At 42.9% G+C, this 20,397-nt stretch overlaps 1 protein-coding gene across 1 annotated transcript; it reads left to right on the top strand.

The window, feature by feature from the left end:
• Positions 1-1,844: 1,844 nt before the first annotated feature.
• On the top strand, positions 1,845-18,365 carry nudt14 (nudix (nucleoside diphosphate linked moiety X)-type motif 14). Its single transcript, XM_034579589.1, has 5 exons — positions 1,845-2,025; positions 10,672-10,715; positions 14,639-14,703; positions 15,678-15,972; positions 17,509-18,365. The coding sequence occupies exons 1-5, from the start codon at positions 1,945-1,947 to the stop codon at positions 17,756-17,758; spliced, it is 735 nt and encodes a 244-aa protein (XP_034435480.1). The 5' UTR covers positions 1,845-1,944; the 3' UTR covers positions 17,759-18,365.
• Positions 18,366-20,397: the final 2,032 nt, after the last annotated feature.

Genomic DNA, 20,397 nt, shown 5'->3' with positions numbered 1-20,397 from the left:
GCTCCAAATACGCAAAATGGAAACAACGTTAGTATCTTTAATATTTTGGCTTCATTTCTGGATAGTGAAAGGAACTGGAGACGAGTCGTCCATCTTTTTACACAGTCTACGATTTTTTTTAAAGACGTAATCTGTGATGTAAAGCCTCCCACAGCTTAAAAACAACCATTACAATGTAGTTGTTGTGTCGTGTCAGCCCAGCTCCCACAAAGCTCTTTAAAGCGACAAAAGAAACAAACGCTGGACTCCCTCTTGTCTCATTTGTTCAATTAGCTTCACTTAAACCTGCAGATTAAGATATTAAACTGCTCTGAGCTCCGTCCTACACAGAATAATCCACACAAACACTAAACACCATGCCCTTGATGAATAATGCACTCCTCCTAATTAGTAACAATTACGTCACCTTTCTTTGACCTACTGCTGGCGCTTCCCTTGAGCCAATCAGTGGGAGGTTAAAAATACCAGCACCACAATAGTGAGACGCAGCTCCCACAACACGACGGCTCGTCTTTGTCTCTAAGCTGTCGACTGTCTCTGCTGCGAGACAGATATTTCAACAAAAATGTGTGATCGTAGACTTCCTCTTTTTAAAATTTATGTCAACGAGGATTCAGATTCGTTTGTATTTTGAGAAGCCGGATATTTATTTTGGTCTTTGTCCTCTTTTGCACGTCCTCTGGTACCTGCAGGTGGACGACAGCTGCAGGGACAATCCTGCTCCACTTACACGTAATGAAACAAACCGGCGAGTGGTGATGCTTCTTTTTTTTTTTTTTTTTTTACCAGACCAAATGAAACAGTCAAGTAATTTAAAACATAACTAAACATCACACGTGAAGGTCAAAAGGGCTGGAACCCAAAATCCAACCCTGCTGAACATTTCCTCCCCTTGTCGGTGTGGGTCTCATCCAGATGCTCCAGGTGTTTATACAACCAACCTGCAGACAGTGGGGGCCACATTACTCAAATGATTCACTTCTCAGTCTGGAGGAGGGTGGAGACCATCCAACAGCTTGTTTACGTCTTAGAAGCAGCATCACACACGTCCCAAATTCAAAATGTGTTGTGACTTTTTGTGTCGTCAAGTTGATGAAGTTGTTTTCATAATTTGCAGTGCGTCGAGCTCTTTCTGCCGACATGCACCGATATGAAAACCTTTATCTTACAGAATTCATTTTGTTCACATTGTTTAAAATGGTGCTGTTCACATTGTGTATTTCTCTTGTAGTCATTTATAATAATGTTTATAGTAAAACATCAAGTCCCAATTACATTTCTTTGTCATAAGGGTTTGACCATGACAAATATATATATTAACTTTCTACTTTATTCATTTTTTCTCTTGCGTGCTATATACATGTGTGTGTTTGTGTGTGTGTGTGTGTGTGTGTGTGTGTGTGTGTGTGTGTGTGTGTGTGTGTGTGTGTGTATAACACCAGAACATCATTAAATTGGACAGCATGCAAGAGAAAAAATGAATAAAGTAGAAAGTTAAAAGATTATTCACTTCAATTAAACCCAAAACAAATTCATTCATTCATTTTTATTTATGTCGAACATGGAAATATTTTTAAATGATTTAACCTACATCTTCGAAAAGGAGTCAGAAGAAATATAACAAACTTATTTAATCCCACCACTTCTCCACGAGTCATAAATGAATAACTGTCTCATATAATTAAAAGATGATAAATGTGTTTAAAACCAAATTATGAATGATTAACACAGACTCCTGCAGATCACAGTCATGCAGCGGTTTGAATATTCTGCAGATTTCATCTCCACCGCTGCTCCTCACCCCCCCTCCCCATCCCCATCCCCCCCCCCCCTGTGTGTCCTCTCCCGGCTCCCGTAGACATTCCTCCGCTGTCAGTGTGCGGTGACCGTCGCTGAGCCACCACCACCACCACCACCGCCTCCCCGGAGCCCCGAGCGAGAACCATGGAGGAGATCAACAGCGTCGAAGTGGGCCCGTGCACGGAGTCCGAGTACCTGAAGCCGCTCCGGGTGCACTACAACCAGGTGAGCCGCCGCCGCCGCTGCCCCGCGCGTTAGCCGCCGGACGCTGGAGGCTAGTCCAACCCTCCCCCTCCATTCATTCTGCGGCTAGCACGTTAGCATAACATGGGGGCAACTGCGACCTCACCCCCCCCCCCCCCCCCCCCCGTTGACGTCCGCAGCAACGGCCGCTGGCGAGTCCACCTCCGCTGGGTTCGCGGTGTTTCCGCGCGCGAGGGTTCGACTGGGTTTTGTTTTTAATTTGCATTTGACGCGAAACAACCAGTGGTTCGGCTAACAGGCAGCTACAGGCTAGCTAGCATGCTAACGGTGGCTACTGCTGCAGAGGCTAATGGGCTGGAGCGTCACGTAAACGTTAGCACATGCTGCACATTAGCGTCAGGAGGTGTGGGGGGGGTAACGTGGTTTAGAGCTGTGTGTGTGTGTGTGTGTGTGTGTGTGTGTGTGTGTGTGTCAGAGGTCTCCACAGGTCAGGTTTGCATTAAGCTAACTTGCTAATTTTATCACAAGGAGAACTGTAAACCCTAAAAACCATATTATCATGAAAGTACAAGATACAACATGGGGACATTTATGCTACTTAAAGGGATGGTTCACCTCAAAAATGAAAGTTCACTCATTGTCTCCTCACCACTTTGCCTATGGAGGGGAGGGGGGGTGAAAGTGTTTGAGTCCACAAAACACTTCTGGAGTCTCGGAGGTAAACAGCGTTACAGTCGAATCCAATACGACGGAAGTAACTGGGGGACCGATTCCTCAAACGTGCAAAAACCACAGAGTAAGAACACGAGACGCCGCCATGCTGTTTCTGTGGCGTCGTCCAAGTGTCCGCAAGCGAGTGTGTTGGATTCGGCTGCGACGCTGTTTACCCCGAGACTCCAGAAGTGTTTCAAACACTTCACCACCCCTCCATCGACATAGTGGTGAGGAGAGAATGAGTAGAGTAGAGTTTAAGTATATATATTTTGTCTTATAGTCCTTCTTAAATCTGCTTATGTTGACAATCTGATGGAATAACTATTTGGTCACTAGTTGCAAAGTTTGGTTTGGGCCAATCATGGACTGTAGACGGGCGCATCTCCACTTTCTCCCACCGTCCGGAAAATGAAGCCAGAACGTCTCCGTGCCGATATGTACCAACGCTGCATCATTTAGACCCAGAGTCTAGAGAGTGGTGAGGAGCTGAAGGAGTGACAGCAGATAATTATCCACGAGGAAATTAAGCGTTTTCTGGATCCACCGTTCCTTCAATGCCTTTTTAAACCATTTGTCTGATTCACGGAGGTAAATCCACGGTGGCAGAGAGAGCTCAACACACTGCAAATTAAGAAAACACACGCAAAAAACGTCACAAAGGATTGAACTGAGTTTGTTTTCTAAAGGCGACACAATTCCTGACAAATGCATCAGTGTTTAGCAGGATTTACATTTTGCATATTGGAAATAGAAAGGTATCAATAACTCCTAAAACTGTTGATGTCACCTTGGTTAGTTTGTCTGATTTTGTATGAATTTGTCATTGGAAGTGGGTTTTTAGACGAAGGAGGAAACAGAGTGGGATGCCCGTGTGTTGTGATGGTCTCCAGCAAAGTGAGAAATGTTCGCTCACCCAAACAAAGGCAGCTGTCCAGCATGGATTTAATTTTAGCTTTCACAATATTTGTGCAGTTTTCTCTGTTCCTGGTTTATAGAGCTGGCGAGAACCAAAAATACAGCAGCACAGAGGAAGTGCTGTGATGAAACTCAGGATTAGAGAATCATTCGAAAATCGTACTTAGGAGATGATACGTTGTTATTCAGGCTTCATCCACACGGCTACGTTTTTAATTTGAAAAGGCTTCACTGATTACACCTGTCGTCCACACTTTTTAATCGCTAGTGTGGACTGAAGATTGTAATGGTTTCAAACCAGTGCTTTAAAACAAAAAACATAGCAAAGATGCAGCCGTGATCTGGTGATACTGAAGAAGTCAAAGTCGACCAATCAGTGTTTATTTCTTGAAGTGAGAGAACATAAAAGAAACTATGATTCAAAGCTTTTTTTGTCGTGTTGCCTGAAAACTCAAGTACCAAGTCCAACACCTGTGATGGGTGAGGTGGAGGGTGAGGTGGAGGGTGGGGTAATCTTGCCAGGAGAATGGCAACAAAGAGATGACGGTGGACTCCCTCTCTCCGTCCCTCTCTCCGTCCCTTTCATCCTCGTCCTCTCTACCGTGCATCTCAGGAGGGGTCGGTTCAGGGACTCTCCACACAAAAGCTTTTCAGTGGCACCGAGGGAGCATCTCTTCCCCTAAACCTTCTTATGTGCATGAGTACATCTGCAGCCCGGCCACTGGTCACTAACTGGAATCCACACAGACCCACACCAGACACACACACACTATAAGTAGATGCCATGTGTGAGAGGCTCTCCTCATCATTAGTCTTTATTGGTGTTTTGTCTCGTCTCCCTCGCCTCGCTCTACAAAGCAGGTGATTTTCCCTCGTTGACTCCGGGAAACCCCTCTCATCTCCGCTTCCTCGTGCTCACGTTGAATCACGGGTTGACACTCAAAGCAGAATAATTGCCTCCCATTTATTCGTTATAATGATTTGAATTATTCATTCGGAATTATTTATCGTGTATATCTTGTCAGTGCCCCCCCCCCCCCTCACTCCTCCAATGAGAGTGAGATCTATTATTGAAACCCATTTTCTCTCATGAATAGTTATTCACCGGCTTGACCCTGAATCATGGAAGTGACACGTATATGTACGAGAGCGAGGATGTTCAGTAGGTGGAGAGATAATGGTTTTCAAACTTTGATTTAGGGCACAGAGACATTTTATTAACTCTCAGTGGAACTGATTCTTGTTTTATAAAAATCAGTTTGAATTTAGTGATTTAAAGCAAATTGTAAATGTGAGTTATTGAAGTTCTTGTTTTGAACTTTTCCCCCTGAAGAACAAAGAAGTCACCTTGTCTGAAGAAAATTGCCACAAAAGGAAAGTTAACTTTTATCTCAATGCTTAACGTGGGAAACTAAACATGAGCTGATTGGTCGGGTTTCCAGGCTAAGTGATAATAGTAATTTAAATATTTCAGTGTATCAGTACTTGGGCTTTTTGACACACATTAAAAAGAACAGAGCTCTCTCTACCAGCTACTGGCAAATAATCCTTATTTTCATGATATATTATTTCAGTAATTTTATTAAATATTTAGTTAGTTACCTAGTTACAGCATCACGGTCTTTGGTTTCACTAAGAACTCATTAACAATTAAAAACGAAGAGAACTGCAACTACAACTGCGATGATTATTGAGTTAATAGACTAATATGCTTATCATTTAGTCAATTAACTCATCTTCAAATCAGCCCCAAGCTAAAGATACTCAATTTTAATATAATAAAAAATCAATCAAGAGCTAAATCCACTATTTCAGCATTTTGCCAACCCTCATACTTCATGTTGCGACAAACTGAATCATGTATGTTTGAACTAACCAACCCATCATCACTATTCAATTATTTGAGCGCTTCAGACAGATGTGTTCAAACAAGGTTAAATCAGAAATAGGCTGCAGACAGTTCGGCTGCGTAGTCGTCCGTGAGTGTGGGGACATGTAACATGTAAAGTGACTTTATCTGATCTGAGGCGTACACGCTTTCTCTGGATTTCGCCGGAGGACACAGTCACATGGGCGTGAACTTGAAGAGTGTGTCCTTGACACTGGCTCTGGCACTTCACCATAGGTCCCACTAACGAGACCGTTCTAATGCTGCAGATCCTGTAATTCAGCCTGATCGGTTCCTGCAGGTGCAACCTGCTTTTGCCATTGTCACGACCAGACCGTGCCGATCATTAGTTGGAATGCAGGTATGATACTGTCTTTGTTGAGGCCAGAGACTGTGGCTAAATCCAGAGAGCGAAAAAACAAAAAAAACTGGAGAGCGCATGTTGAGAATCAAAGAGCGCTATTGTATTTGAGGAGGTAGTTGATTTTTTTTTTTTTCTCTTCCTGCTGCAGCTGCCAGCTTTATAGTGTAGTGTGCACAGGAGGTGTGTGTGTGTGGGTGTGGGATGATTAGACTTAAAGCACCTAAAAGATCAAGACCATACATCCCTCCCTACAATGGCCATTCACACAGGAGCGTTTCTGAAGCCCAAAGCCAGAGGGACCACATTAATTTCAAGGTCCTGTGTAGCCTGTTCCTGCTTCCCTTCCTCTCTTTCTCTCTCTCTATCTCTCTCTCTTTCTCTCTCTCTGTCTCTCTCTTTCTCTCTCTCTGTCTCTCTTTCTCTGTCTCTCTCTCTCTCTCTCCCTCCCCATGGGCTAATCTCTCTGTCGTAATCCATGTCGGCCATGATTCCCCATCTCCCCTGGGCCATTCAAGCTGAACCCGCCCCCCTTCTCTCAGCAAGTGGCCTGAGTAATGAGGGGAACCCCACCATCTGTGAGTGATGACAGGATACTATAGAGTGTGTGTGTGTGTGTGTGGCACAGTGATGCCGAGCGGTTTTACCTCAAAGGAAGGAAATTGTCGTCTTTGCCAAATTATTTGTGATATTTATGACATGATTACTGTAAACTAACTTCAGGTCTCTGTTATTGTTGGTGCTTTTTATACATTTCCACTTCATTTTGTTTCTCCTCCCTGGAATCCCCCTGGTTGTCTTTCCTCTGCCACAAGCTGCTTGCAGACACACACACTGGTGTCCGGACGTTTTCCCAGTTAGTTGCCCCCGGACATTTTTTTGCCAGGCCCCTCATAAAAATGTCCGGGAATTGTCTGAATAAGCCAATGTGAGCACAGCAGGAAAAGTTTCTGGCGTTTCTAACACGTGACGGATGCGAAACTGGAAGAATAAAACATTTAGAAGAATGAAGAAGTGTTGACGTCCCCATGAAAGACCTCGACAAAGACAGATGATGGGATTCAAGAGCTTTTGGTGACGAGGGCCGACACAAAGGATCTTTTACTAAAGTAAAAACCCCATAATTTACCTGTAAAAGCTTCATTGACAGAGAAAAAAAAGCTTTGGCTCACACTACATTCAACAAGCACTCTTCACTGCCTCAGTAACAAGTGATTTATCATAGAAACACACACACACACACACACACACACACACACACACACACACACACACACACACACACACACACACGCCTGCCTCCGCACTCGTTCTTCTTTCATCGTTGAAAAGTGAGAGGGGCGCGGCTGGCGTGGCCTCACGGAGGAATGACTTGTATGTGCTGTAGGACTCGCACACTTTGTTGACATGACAGGATTTTGCCAGAGCGATTCGGCCGGTCGACGGTTTGCGGCGCAGCCGGAGCATCTTTCACGACGCGGCTGCACCAGCGAGGGGGTTCGACGATGTCAACGCTTCACTGGTGGTTCGCAGCGAGAGGAAAACAACTGACGAGGCTTCACGTCTGTCCTCAACATCGCTTGTCATCACTCGGATAAAAATGCATCATCTATAAATCAAATTTCCTTATTGATACAGTATATATTTCATTATGTGTTGAGGGCTGCAACTAAAGCCTTTAATTAAGTTAGATTAAATTGAATTAATGGAATGCCAATAAATCAAACATCACAGTATTATTCTGACCAAAAGTTCAAATACTCAAAAAGCATTTAAATTACAATGATATAAATCAATATGTCAAATAATAATATGGCTCAATTTCCTTTTCATTCTCTTGTGTTTTAACAAGAGTTTCATACCTGGTAGGACTTTTAATATGAAAACGTCTTATATTTTCCCACAACTTGAGGAGATGCATTCAGATTGCTTATGTCAAAAATCCAAATACATTATTTGAAATCAAGAAAATTGGATTCCAGCCCATTGTTTGCACTGGAGTCTTCTCAGAGTGTCTCAGCCTGACGCAGCATTTGAAGCCTGTAAAGACGATCTCATATTTCCATAGCATGAAACCTACACAAACTTTGGCTTCATGCTCTCGTTTTACATCACAACAGGAAAGTTAATGATGCATGAACGCAGCATTATTCTAGCTTGGCTTCACATTGAGGCCATGTGGTCGTGAACTGTCGTGCACCAGTCGCTGGACTGTTTGTTGACGTGGTTTAAAGTCGTCGTCATTCAGCTGCGTCTCTCTTTCTCTTTCTGTGCCCGGAGGAAACAGATAGAGATGAACCCCGTCTCCATTAGAAGATGAAATACAATTAAACAAAGTGTGTGAAGTGCTTTTCCCAGCCGTTCTCCTGAAGTGCACTTGTGACTGTATTATACTACTAACACGTCTGTAAAAGTGTTATCAATCATACCACCTCATGAGTGAGTCCGATTTATATGGAGGCTGTTTAACTCTTTGTTGTTGGAAGGAGCTGGTTATGGGTTCATCAAGAGGAAAGGACGTCAACAGACCTTCCTTGAGTACTACAGTTTGAAGGTTAAGTGTAGTGCTGAAGATATTTGGCGATTTATTCATCAATTTCTATAATCGATTACTCTTTTAAGACGTTTATCAAACAAAACATTAGTGGGACAGCTCCTAAAATGTGAGGATTTGCTTATTTACAAAACCAAAGACAACAGGGATCTGGGACTTTTTATAATAGTCAATTTATTAGAAAAAAACATGAATTAATAAAGAAAACTATAAATGTAAGTTTGAGCTCATGTGCCTCTGCAGCTTGCAATCCTCAGTTTTTGATCAGGTTGTGTCAGAGAGCTACATTACTAGGCTACATATTATTTTTTGTAATATTAATATTAAACTGAAAAGAAAAAAATATTTGCACTCATCAGAAATTCTTAGGAAAAAGGAAACTCCTGCCAAATTGCTGAATGTAATTAAAACTGCACGCGTGGGTGTTTTCCTTTCAGTTGGAAATCCAAACATCATCAATTGCAGCTCTACGTACACGATGTTTGGCCCGATGGAGCCTGTTGCTACAACAGCGGCTCTGTTATGTCTGATTCTATCGGTGCAATTGGCCGGCCACTTTCACCTCCTCCCATTGCTTGGGTGTTCGTGGAGCCGCGGAGGCTTCGCTCGCACACGAGGGGGCTCGTCCATTGTAGGTGAAACGAGCCTTTTGTTGTAAAAGCTGTCATCCACTGTACGTGTCTGAAAGATCTGGTGGGTGGAGAAGAGACGAAGCCTAAATTTGAATCAAAGCCATATTTCCTCAGGCGTAGAGAATATAGGCCAACTTTAACATATTTATAATGCATGTAATGTGCACAGAGGGATACGTGTTGAGTTAATGATTCATTCTCACTCGTACATCTTTGCCGATTTGATGTGAACGATAAAAGATTATAAGTCAAATTATATTGAATGGGATTTTTATTTTGTCTCTGACTCCCTTGTTCTCTGCGTCTCAGCTCCAGGCCCACAGGTCACAAGAATACTGTAAAATGCTTTTCTGTTTCAGTGGCTCAGACGAGCAGCAGCGTATTATTTTGGATTAATTGAGAGGAAACGATGGGAGAGAGAGAGATGTCTTACTGGTTTTGTTCTCTACATCACCAGTCACCAATAGGGCTGAAGTCTGTTGTTGGTCTTTCATGCAGACTGAGCCACAGCTGCAGACATGTATACATCATTGGATGAGAACTACTTGTATAAAGTGAAATTAGATTGTGACTTTCATGCGATTCAGATTTTCCTGAATGGGAGTTTGGCTCCCTGAACAGTATGTACCTTTCCTCCCTCACCTGTTATGAATGGAAAGGAACCTGACTGTCAGGGCGGTTCCCCGATTGTCCCTTTTACACTTTCTACAACTCGATGAGCGTGTGCCGCTGCCTTCATATGTCAGATCCCTGCATGATCTCTTTTGTACTGGGGCTCACACCTGCATCGGCAGTTCCATTGTGATTGTGCTTCTGGAAACTTACTGGAGGCGTACTTGGCTTTTTTGCACCGATGATGTGACCAAAGGGCATAAAAACACTTAGTTACAACTTCTGTCGAGTAAGCTGAATAATTGCAGGACGTGTTTCGGCAATTTGTCATCAGGAATCTCTCCCCGCAACTAAATTGTTCCATAACAGTTTGGAGTGTGCATCCTTTTCTTACTGAGGACGAGTTAGATTCCCAGAAATCAACCACAATACACCTTGGTGGTCTATAAACATCAATTAGATATTAGGAATTAATTAAATTAGTTATAATTCACACAAGCCCAGTAATGTCGGACTCTTTGGTTTGAAAGGGATGGTGAGTTAATGGGTTTCCCTGTAAGCCACAGTGATATCATCTCTATAATTGATGGAAGAACAACACACGTTGTTTTTCCCCCTCATGTTTTTGACAAGTTTTAAACACAACACAAGCAATGTACTGTAGTTTTGTACTTACTGAACTATGCAGTTGTCAAAGTTAAGAACGTTATGTGATGCAGTGCTTCCGGAGATGTTTCTGTTAGGTGCGGCTCGTGATATTACCTTCGCGTGCCCAAGCAAGCATCAGTTATGGAATAGATGTTGTGTTTACACAGGAGATAAATCAGAACATCTGACATGCCGCCATTCAGAACGCATGCATCAAAGGGAGGGAGAAGCTGTCGTACACCGAGTGCCACCGAAGTACTGAATAAACACGTCGTTAAAGGGTTGCAATGTTCTGTATTGTGTTGGTTCGTGCTGTTTATTGTTGTGTTATTCTTTTCTACAGAATGGCACAAAGAAAACCTGGGACTTCATGCAAACCCATGACAGGTAAAACTCATTTTGTTCACTACTGTTGAATGGAAGCAACGCACCTCTTCACTCTTTGTGTCCACACACACACACACACAGTAAAACATTTTTCTTAATGGGCTAACAAATACAACCAGCATACTCAGACTATGTCAGACAGATGGATGTGGAATAAGCCTACAGCTCTAAAAATGTCTCCCAGTGAAGGGTTGTACTTGGTCTCCTGAATAATCACAGTTGTGTTCGCCCATCTGCCCTTTAGAAGACATAGTATCGGTAGATTGATATAACAATGGTGGATTTGGAAGTCAGAAGGATGCAGAATAGGAAACAGGTCTGTTTGAATACTTGCGTGTACAAGTACTCGTTTTTTACTTATCCTGCAGACAAATGCCAATGAAAACATAGCTTCCTTGGCATAGATAGTAAATTACGTGATCAACCAATACGTCGATGTTGTGTAGGAACAAGTTCTCACCTGAAGCTGTAATTGGCATCTTCTCCTCGTGTTGTTTTTACACATCTGTCAACACAAACAGACCTTGTCTTTTGGGGTTCTTACTCCCCCCTTATTCTCTTTGGGAATGTGTATAAATGTCCAAGCTTCACAGGGGGGGACACTGTAAGAGAAACCTCACACGTTTGTGTCAAAAGCTCGGTTACTACACTTTGTGTTATGCCCAGGGTACCGTAATGCCCTGAGGTAAGTCTCAGGTCATTTAACCCCTCTTCCCTCAACCCCTTGACCCCAAGAAGAGGTCCCTGTGAAAAATGGTACCACCGAGACAAAGGCAGTAAAAAGAATACAGCCCATGGGAACGTCCCGCTGTTCCTCAGGTGGAACTTCTGCCGATGTGTTATTTCCCCATTAGCCTGCATTGAATGGATGCAGGTCTGTTTTGCTTCTTTGGTTAAGAGTGCGTAACAGTTCCTTCTCAGCAGGCTTCGTACAAAAAGATAAACCAGCAAGAGATGTGAAAGACAGATTTGAGCCAAGACCACATGAGGCTGTGGCGATGTTGTGAGAGTTAGTTAGAAATATTTAATTTGGTAACAATTCTTTGGCTTGATCCTCGTGTTTTTGCAAAGATCAGTTACCTGTGAGCTGCTTCCTTGAAGGTTTTGGAGAAGAACATTAACGTTGACGTCCCAGTGGACATTCAGATGGTGTAAAGATTTAATTCGACACCATCCATCAATCCTTTAATTTCCCACCACGTGTCTGGCTGTGAATCCACTAATAAAATTACAAGGTGACCCAGACATTCTTTAACCCCAACGTTCAGCTCTTCCATGGAAGGATGTGTTTGCCATCGACCTCTCACCACATCTCACCCTCACCCTGGATACATGTACATCCCTTTGGGACCAGAGCCAACACCACCATACTGTCCCTCAATCGCTTGGGTTTGCACAAACAGAACTGCCAAAACAGCAGAGATGCTAGTTGAAGTCTTCATACTGGACACTGGCTATACCCTGAGGTGTTGCTCATGAATGGGTAACAAGGCAAAATGCCACCAAGAACCTGCCGAGCCATCGAGAGGGACACAGTCACGAGTCTTCACTGAATGTGAAACAAAAACACACACATGTAGATTGAAGTCCCAGTGCTTTGGTATTTCGACACCTATGTGTTTATGGGAGTGTTTGCATAGTGACGCTTGTTTATTACTGGAAGTGACTTCTAATGAGAGTTTAGCTTTTTGCCAGTGCAAGACATTTTACGGTGAAGTCATTTGCACAGTTTGAAGTCTCGGTGTCATCCGGCTCATGTTTCGTTCACTCCCATGTCGGTAATTTGAGCGTTCATCCAGCCAGATAATACACTTTAGGATAAGTTTCGATTTACTTGAAATGCTCAATCGGCAACAGGAGTTTTCAGAAAATCTCCGACATTTGAACTAGTTTTTACATCACAAGCCTGATGATACAGTTCCGGTAAATGTCTTCAGGCGGGGAACCTGTTCTCACTTGAGCTCTCCTCCACATATGTCTGCCCATAACCCAGTTTTTTTTCTTGCTGTCAAGCCAGAAGTGCTGCAGAGAAAGCTTAACAGTGCATGAAAAGTCCTGAGCGTGTGTTTCGCCTGCTTCTTGGTTTAGCCATTAGATTCTCTTTCAGCAGGAAGCTGTAGAACAGCAGTAATGGTGCGGAACAGCACCGCAGGACCGAGATCTGCCTCCGGGGACAGCTCTCATGCCTCGGGCGTGTGTGGTCCACTTTTAGGCTAAATTTACCACATTACTTTATCTATACTTGTGACGATGCTGTTTCTGTTCGACACCTTCTGACGCCCCAACTCGTCCGTCTGTTCACTTCCCGATAGCGAGTCACTGCTGCTTCCAGTCTGCCCCAGATGAAGTAGTGCTCCTCAGGGGGCGTATTACACAACGTCTTGTTCTCAGCAAAATGATCATCACCACAACCTGGCAAGACAAAAAAACATTCAGCAGCAGATAAGCACCTTTTTTAAATAGTGTTTCTGTTACTGGCTCTAGATGTGGGACCTTGAAGGCTCAGTTGTTGACTCTTATTCTGAAAGGCCAGTCTGTGATGCCTCCACGGCCTCTCAATAGAAACTCTTTTGCCTCTTGCAAATGTACAAAGGAGGATGAAGGTGCACGTTCTCTCCTTGAAGGTGTTCATCATGTTGTACACCCACCTCCACACCTGATTCCACCAAGAAGAATTGGGTTTCAGACACCGATAGATGAGCAAACTTTAAACTTTTAGATGAGCATCTTAGGCGAAACAGACTCATTCCTCTCTTGTTGCAAGCAGACAATTTAAATCACTCTAATTCACTCAAAGTTAAACGACAAAGGAAACATGTTGAATGAGTAAACTAGGAAGTTGTTGAACAGGCTCTTACTGCAACTGGACAGCAGCTGCCAGACAATGACAAGTAATCACTGTAATACTGTAATTATTTCATACTGTTGAAAGGCACGCCGTGGACTTTCACTTTAAATAAACTGTATGTATTGCAAATAGATATTAAATCAGTATCCTTGGCGCTGCAGCTAGAACCCAGTGGCGATTTCACCATGGGAAAGACAGGGCAGGGCTTCCTGCCGCCTCAGACACATCCGCTTTCCCAGCGCAGACCCCGGGTCTCAAGTCTCCACTGGCAGCGACAGTCACACACATACATACACACACACACACACAAAGAGAGAGAGAGAGCAAGCACACAATTCACTGGCTGCCAATGAGGATGCTTATCAGTTAATTGCTTGGTCATTCAAGCTTCACTTTTTATTTGAATTCGATTAATGATCACGTGTTTTAATGCATGATTACTCCGGATGATTTACTGAAGATAGAGTCAAGAAGACTCGTCTAGAGTTTCTATTAAATGAGTTTGAGTTTTAAGCAGAGTTTTTGCAATCGTTTCTTTCCTTGAGCATTGCTGTGAAGTACCAATAGTGTCCATGCTACTGCCAGTGTATGAGTGGGCATTAAAAACAACAGGAGTTTATGTCATAACGTGCGCGACTCACTGCCGGGGTCGATAGTTTCTTTCCTTTTTAGTTGGAATTTAGCCTCACGGTTTATTTTAGGTCATATTTTAAGACCCAGTTTAAGCCAGGATTGTGTTTTTCTGCGTCTATGTGTCCATGAAGGTCTGTGTGATGAAAGTTTCATCCAAAGGGAATCTGTGTGTTCCAGCCCAAACTTTTATGACCATGCAAATGTGAACTTGGCTGTGTTGTATAAACAGATCCATGTGTGCGTATATTTTTAGATCATAACTGCCCGTTTTGAGTCACTGTCCAATAACATTTTCCCAATGAAAGTAAGTAGGAGCTGATATTCGGATTGGATGAAAGTACATCCTTATTATATTGTTTAAGGTGGATTGTTGCTGCCGTTTTTTCCAGGGAGAAAGTTGTTGGACCATGATGTTAATCTAACTTTTTCCTCTTTTCCTCAGTGTATCAGTGCTGATCTTCAACACCACCTCTCATTGTTTTGTCCTTGTCAAGCAGTTCCGTCCAGGTAAGCCTCCGCCCCACCCTAAGAGCCCTGTTCAGTACAGCGTATTCACTTTCTTCTTGTCACCAACGCAGATCTAGATTGTTGTATATCCTGTGGGCACTTTCGCTAAAAAAGCAGTGCATTACAATCCGTGTTTATTCAACTGGGCCCTGAGTAACAATGCAGACTCATAAATAGACTGCAAGAAGCCCCGTTACAAAGCAGCCTAACCTCCTTTGTCAGGAGTCACCAGGGACTGTTCCACAGCGCACTGTGCTAAATTCAAGGAAGTCTGGGCACTGATATATATTTTTTTCCTCTCCTCTCTCATTGCTGTTGGGAGGAAAATGTCTTTTATCTGAAAGAAATCAGTTTGTCTCCAGCCAAGAATGGCATTGAGTTTTTCAACAGGGAGTGTACAATGTATTCGTGTGTTTATTGATACCAGAAAACAAATGTACATGGGGACAGAAAACTGTGAAATATGGACATTGTACGATTTATGTTTAACGTTTGTTCTTTTATTATGTTAGACGTCAGTTTCGAAGGCAAAAGTTCATGTCTTACTTTCTGTACATTTCTAAAAACTTGATTAGAGACAATTTCTTAATTTTTATTTACATCTGTTGCAAGATTGTGTTGATTGATCTAATTTTTCATTTGATTTTTCATTCATTTTCAAAACTTTCTCACTAATTGATTTATTAATCAGCTGATTTTCTGCACTAAGCATTATGATAAAAGTACAATAGCCAAATCCCAAAGGAGGAAACTGCACACTACATTGTGGTAATTCTGTAAATTGAATAGTATCTGTCAGTATTATATATATTTTTCAGTATTCTGACTTTCTAGATTTAAGGATGTCCTTAAATTATTATAAATGCAGTGTTTTTGACAGTTTGTGGCAAAATGGATGAAACAAAAGTTATATTTGCCAACATTTTTTCTTGCCTCCACCCACTTATAACAATTCCCCTCTTTTCTACCACCAGCCGTATACATGTGTGAGTGGGAAAGGAGCAAGAAGCAGCCGCCTCAGCCTGCTGAGAAAACCGAGGAGGGCGCTGCCGAAGCCGCGGCCCCCGAGCCTCAGGAGGGCCAGTCGGCCTCGGAGGGGGAGAGCTCCTCTCAGTGGCCCCCGGCCTCAGCGGGGGTCACCTACGAGCTGTGTGCCGGGCTGGTGGACAAACCCGACCTCTCGCTGGAGGAGATCGCCCGGCAAGAGGTGCTGGAGGAGTGTGGCTACGATATACCTGCCGCTAAGCTGAAGAGGATTTCTTCTTACAGGTGAGCTGGTCGTTTTGAACTGAAGTAAATAGAGGTCTTTAAAAAAAAAAATCGTATCCATTCCCAAAACAAAGATGTTTTAGCACAATGCTTTTCATTGTTTTTTAAATATCTTCTTTAGTTTTAGTCTCTCTGGATTTCATATCCCGTAACAATTAATTTCTTATGAACCCATTTGGTATAATTCCTGTGTAATGTTACAGTTTCCTGAGATATTTTCAGGGAGAATTAACCAACATTTGCAGCTTTGTTTCTTTATTTTGGTTTCCTGGTGTGAAGTTCAATTCCAGGAAACATTAAAAACCTCTTTCTAAAGTCTTAAAATTAGTCTCCACCCAAGTCTGCGTGGCAGGTAAAAGGTTTGTTGTTTTGTTTCTGATGGAAGGATTCCAGATGTTGTCAGTATGATCCAGATGTCCAGGTGTCCAGCGTGATACCACCCAACTCCTGCTCCTCCATTGTCCAACAATAGCCAATAAGGAAACAAGGCTCCAGTTTGTGATGCAAGAAGTTGAATTGCAGGTCTTACTGCACATTTTCTGGCTTCACTGCCAAATCATCTAATGAGTCTTCAAAAGTCTTTGGTGGATAATATATCATATTTCAAAAGATATATACCCTCAAGTCAGTGGCTGACAGTATTTTGGAGGAAGCTATATAATGATAACGTCAAAGTGCCGCCATTATGTAAGCGAGCCGATAAAGTAGCACCCGGCGAAACCATCAATCTTTGTCGGGACATGATTAACAACCGACGGGGAAATGGCAGCTGAAAGTGTCGGGAGACGAGAGGTCCCACATGAGACAGCAGCACCTGGGCAGCTCTGACAGACACCTCTCATAACTCTGCTTTTGATTTGACTGGCACGCCTCCGCCAGCTTTGTTGGTGTCGTCTATGGCTGCTGTTATGTGTGGGCTGCTTCTGTTAAGAAGGTGGGTATCATCTTCACCCTCACGACCCCTATGGGGGTGTTTCCGACAGAAGCAGACGCCGTGAGGATGCTCTCTGCTAATAGCAGGCAAACCGAGGTCACGCGTCTCGGCAGCAGAGAAACACTCTGTGGTTTCCACGGCAGAGAAAGTGTTGGCGTGTGTTGAACGTTGTTATTCAAATATGGCGAGCGACGGCTTTCATACACGACTCCTTCAAGCCTTGTTGGTGAAAAGGTAAAGAAACAATGACAGAATACGTCCATCAGCTCTTCTCAAGCTCTCTATCTTCAACTGAGTAGTTTGATCATGTCCCGCTACATGTCAAATGTGAGAGATATATCTGTCCAGCCCATAGACTGTGTATATAACGTCCAAATCGATTGTCCACAGCTGTGTATTGATCACTATAGGTCGTAAACCCTGCCTCCTCCATGTTAGCAGGTGGGACAAACTTAAAAAGTCCAACTTCTAGTTAAATATATCTTTCTGGTGATGGTTTCTGTCATTTTAGGAAGTTCAAACAATACCCAGCCCTATGTTATCTTTAAAATACTGGATATATATATAGAAACCAACCATTTTTCCTCCTGTGTGTTTTTCAGGTCAGGCGTCGGTGTAACGGGCGCCAAGCAGACCCTGTTTTACGCCGAGGTGTCCGATGACAACTGCGTGGGCGCGGGCGGAGGTGAGCCACGGGAGGGCGAGCTTATCGAGGTGGTCAAAGTCCCGCTGCACGAGGCCATGACGTTCGCCTACGACGAGCGTATACCCAAAACCATGGGCGTCATTTTTAGCTTCATCTGGTTCCATAATAACATGTCTCCCAAGTACAAGATCTCAACTAACGTGTAACTAGTATTTACAAAACCTTCTTTCAAAACAATTATTCCAAATTAAATGAAACACTGGCCCAGCACATCCATTCTTCCCCCTTATGGCTCTTTATCCTCTGTTGCCTTTTTGCTAAGTGGTACGCGATGGAGGGTGGGCCCCTTGTCGTGATGCCGGCAGGTTTCTTTAAGTTTTGTCCCGTTTAACCTTTTCAAATTTTATGTGGTCTTAATCATTTCCCTCAAAAGAAATTTGCCATAGCTGGTCGTCTCTGGCACTTTGTTTTTCACGTTTTTTTCGTTCTTTTTTTTTTAATGTATGTTAATTATTTTATTTACTGTGCCATCTGTTAAAAAATGGCTGGATATCACTGATTTCATTTGCTTGCCCCTTGATTAGAGGAATTCTCCACTGATCTAATTAAGGATCTTGAATGTTACCTTTAAAAATCTGTTGCTGGCTGTGAGAAGAATATTATCATTCCTCGAAACTTGACTCGGACCATTCCTGCAAAACACAATCACTGGGAACTCTCGCGTCACATCAGTTATCGTAAATACAATTTTTCTGACTTTTGAAATCATCGTTACGTCAGGGAAACATGACGTCAAGTACCTTGAATACACCTCAAATCACATTTATTCTGATGAAATTAAATAAATGTATACATTTTTATATCATTGTTATCTCACAGTTTACTAATCTCCACTCTGCGCTCTTTCACCGCCGTGTTAGTGGAATCTTACAACGATCTTGATTTCGTGAACTCACAAGAGGATCAACATGGAAATTTCCTCTTCCACCATCCACCCTATACGATGTGAACTTGGCATCGAGCCACTCACCAGCCACGTGCTCCTGGTTACCTCCAGTCAGCTGACACTTTTTATCGAGCTAGTTTTTTTGCAACGGAGTCTCGCTCATGCTCAAACATCTCAACCCGACCTGAAAGTTAGAATCTAACATTTAGAATTTACAGCATCAGCTTTGTCAACATTGTTCTTATCGCTAATGCAAAAATAACAAAACAGTGGAGTATTCCTTTAAGCCATGATCCAGTACTGCAAAGACTATGCTGTTTAATTGTGGGGCCTTGTATCGACGGGGGGGGGGAAGTCAGGCGTGTGTTTGTTAACCACCACTTGTTCAGGCATGCCTCAATTAATTTATCTGATCCACAGCCTTTGAGCAATACTTATCACAGCACCCCGGGGCTGAACTATCCCTCAGTGTTTGCTGAGCTCCTTCATTAAGTTTAACCAGTCGACATATCCGCAGACTGTCTTCACCGCTCAGACAGAGCATCTGCCTACCTCTGCACCGAGGGCCTGACTCTCAGTGAGTCATTGTAGTCGAGCACAATCCTGATCTTGAGCGTACTGTACTAGGTTAGTCAAAGACATGACGCACGGAACTTTATTTCACGTATTCACGGTTATAGGATTAAAAAATAAGCTACAGTGGGTTTTGTTTTTCAGGGGTTTTATTTTTTAAGGGCGCTTTTACACAACCTACTTTGTTTGTTCTGGACCTACAGACTTTTCAGTGTCGTCCAAATCAAACTGACCGGTGTCGAAGGAGCCTCGGACCAGTTTCTGGACCGATTCACCAAATATCAGTCCGACCGAAAGAGCTGGTTTCAGTCTGGATCAAACTGAACCATGGTTCAGTTCGTTTGCAGTCTGAAAACACTTTGTTGGATCGTTTGGACTTTAAAGAAAAGTCGCAGGATTGCCTTCCGTCTTTGCCTCCAACAAAATATTGTCAAGGACGTTCATTTGGCACATTTGAACTAGTATCGAGTACTAGTTATCGATGCTGGTAGTAATACTATAATGATATAACAGTGGGAACTAAGTTAACGAAATTAATTTCTTCATTAATTTTGATGAATTGATGTCAGACACACGCTCGTCTACTAACCACTCGATGTCAAGTGTAGGTAGACGCAGCCCACAGAGGTGAAGACGACAGGACGTGCGTGTGTTAAATTATTTAATGCGCTCCCTAAATTCTGATATGAAACCAAAACTAATCAAACAATGTAATAAAGACATTCAGGTGTGAAAACGCTCCTGAGAACCAGATATTTTGGCTCTAACGTGTCGGGGAACAACCTGAAATCTCTTTGACATCGAGTTAAGATACCTTTTCAGTTTTTACTTTTTTGGACGGATTATTTTTGTACCCTGTATGACATGTTGCTTTCTGAGATATAGACACAGCCTGGAGGTTTGAACACAGTAGTGCAGGTGTAGGAGCATGTTTAAAAGCAGTCGACCTTCTGACACATTGCCTTGAACGATAATTCATTCCGGAGTTCCAGCGCAATACATATTGGAATCGTCATTTACACCAATCTCACAAAAGTTAATCTCCAACAGCAGTTTGTCTAAAATCTCAGGTCCAAATCATCAAACGTTTGGCCGTTCAGGGAAAATCTCTGAGCGTGACGATGACCAGCATGTTACGATATTATCATATTTCAAAAAATCACTTGCAGCTTAGAGGCGACAAGGTTCTTACTCTTCTTACTACAGTGTGTATTAGTATTTTTCTTCATTCAAAAAGGGCTGGTACTTCATCTATGATTTAAAAAAAACGTGACAAGACACAAATTCCCCCTCACCTCCTCGTTTTGTTAAAAATATGCAAGTACT

The sequence above is a fragment of the Hippoglossus hippoglossus genome, chromosome 24, assembly GCF_009819705.1.
Source record: "Hippoglossus hippoglossus isolate fHipHip1 chromosome 24, fHipHip1.pri, whole genome shotgun sequence".
NCBI classification, from domain to species: Eukaryota; Metazoa; Chordata; class Actinopteri; order Pleuronectiformes; family Pleuronectidae; genus Hippoglossus; species Hippoglossus hippoglossus.
The sequence above is the reverse complement of the archived record's forward strand: the minus strand, read 5'-3'. Positions and strand labels throughout refer to the sequence as shown.

What these genes read in the sequence shown, in the direction of transcription:
- nudt14 (XM_034579589.1), top strand. Translation starts at nt 1,945, where the DNA reads ATGGAGGAGATCAACAGCGTCGAAGTGGGCCCGTGCACGGAGTCCGAG. An exon ending in TTCATGCAAACCCATGACAG is followed by an intron (nt 10,716 to 14,638) that starts GTAAAACTCATT and finishes TCTTTTCCTCAG; the next exon opens with TGTATCAGTGCTGATCTTCA. An exon ending in TGTCAAGCAGTTCCGTCCAG is followed by an intron (nt 14,704 to 15,677) that starts GTAAGCCTCCGC and finishes TTCTACCACCAG; the next exon opens with CCGTATACATGTGTGAGTGG.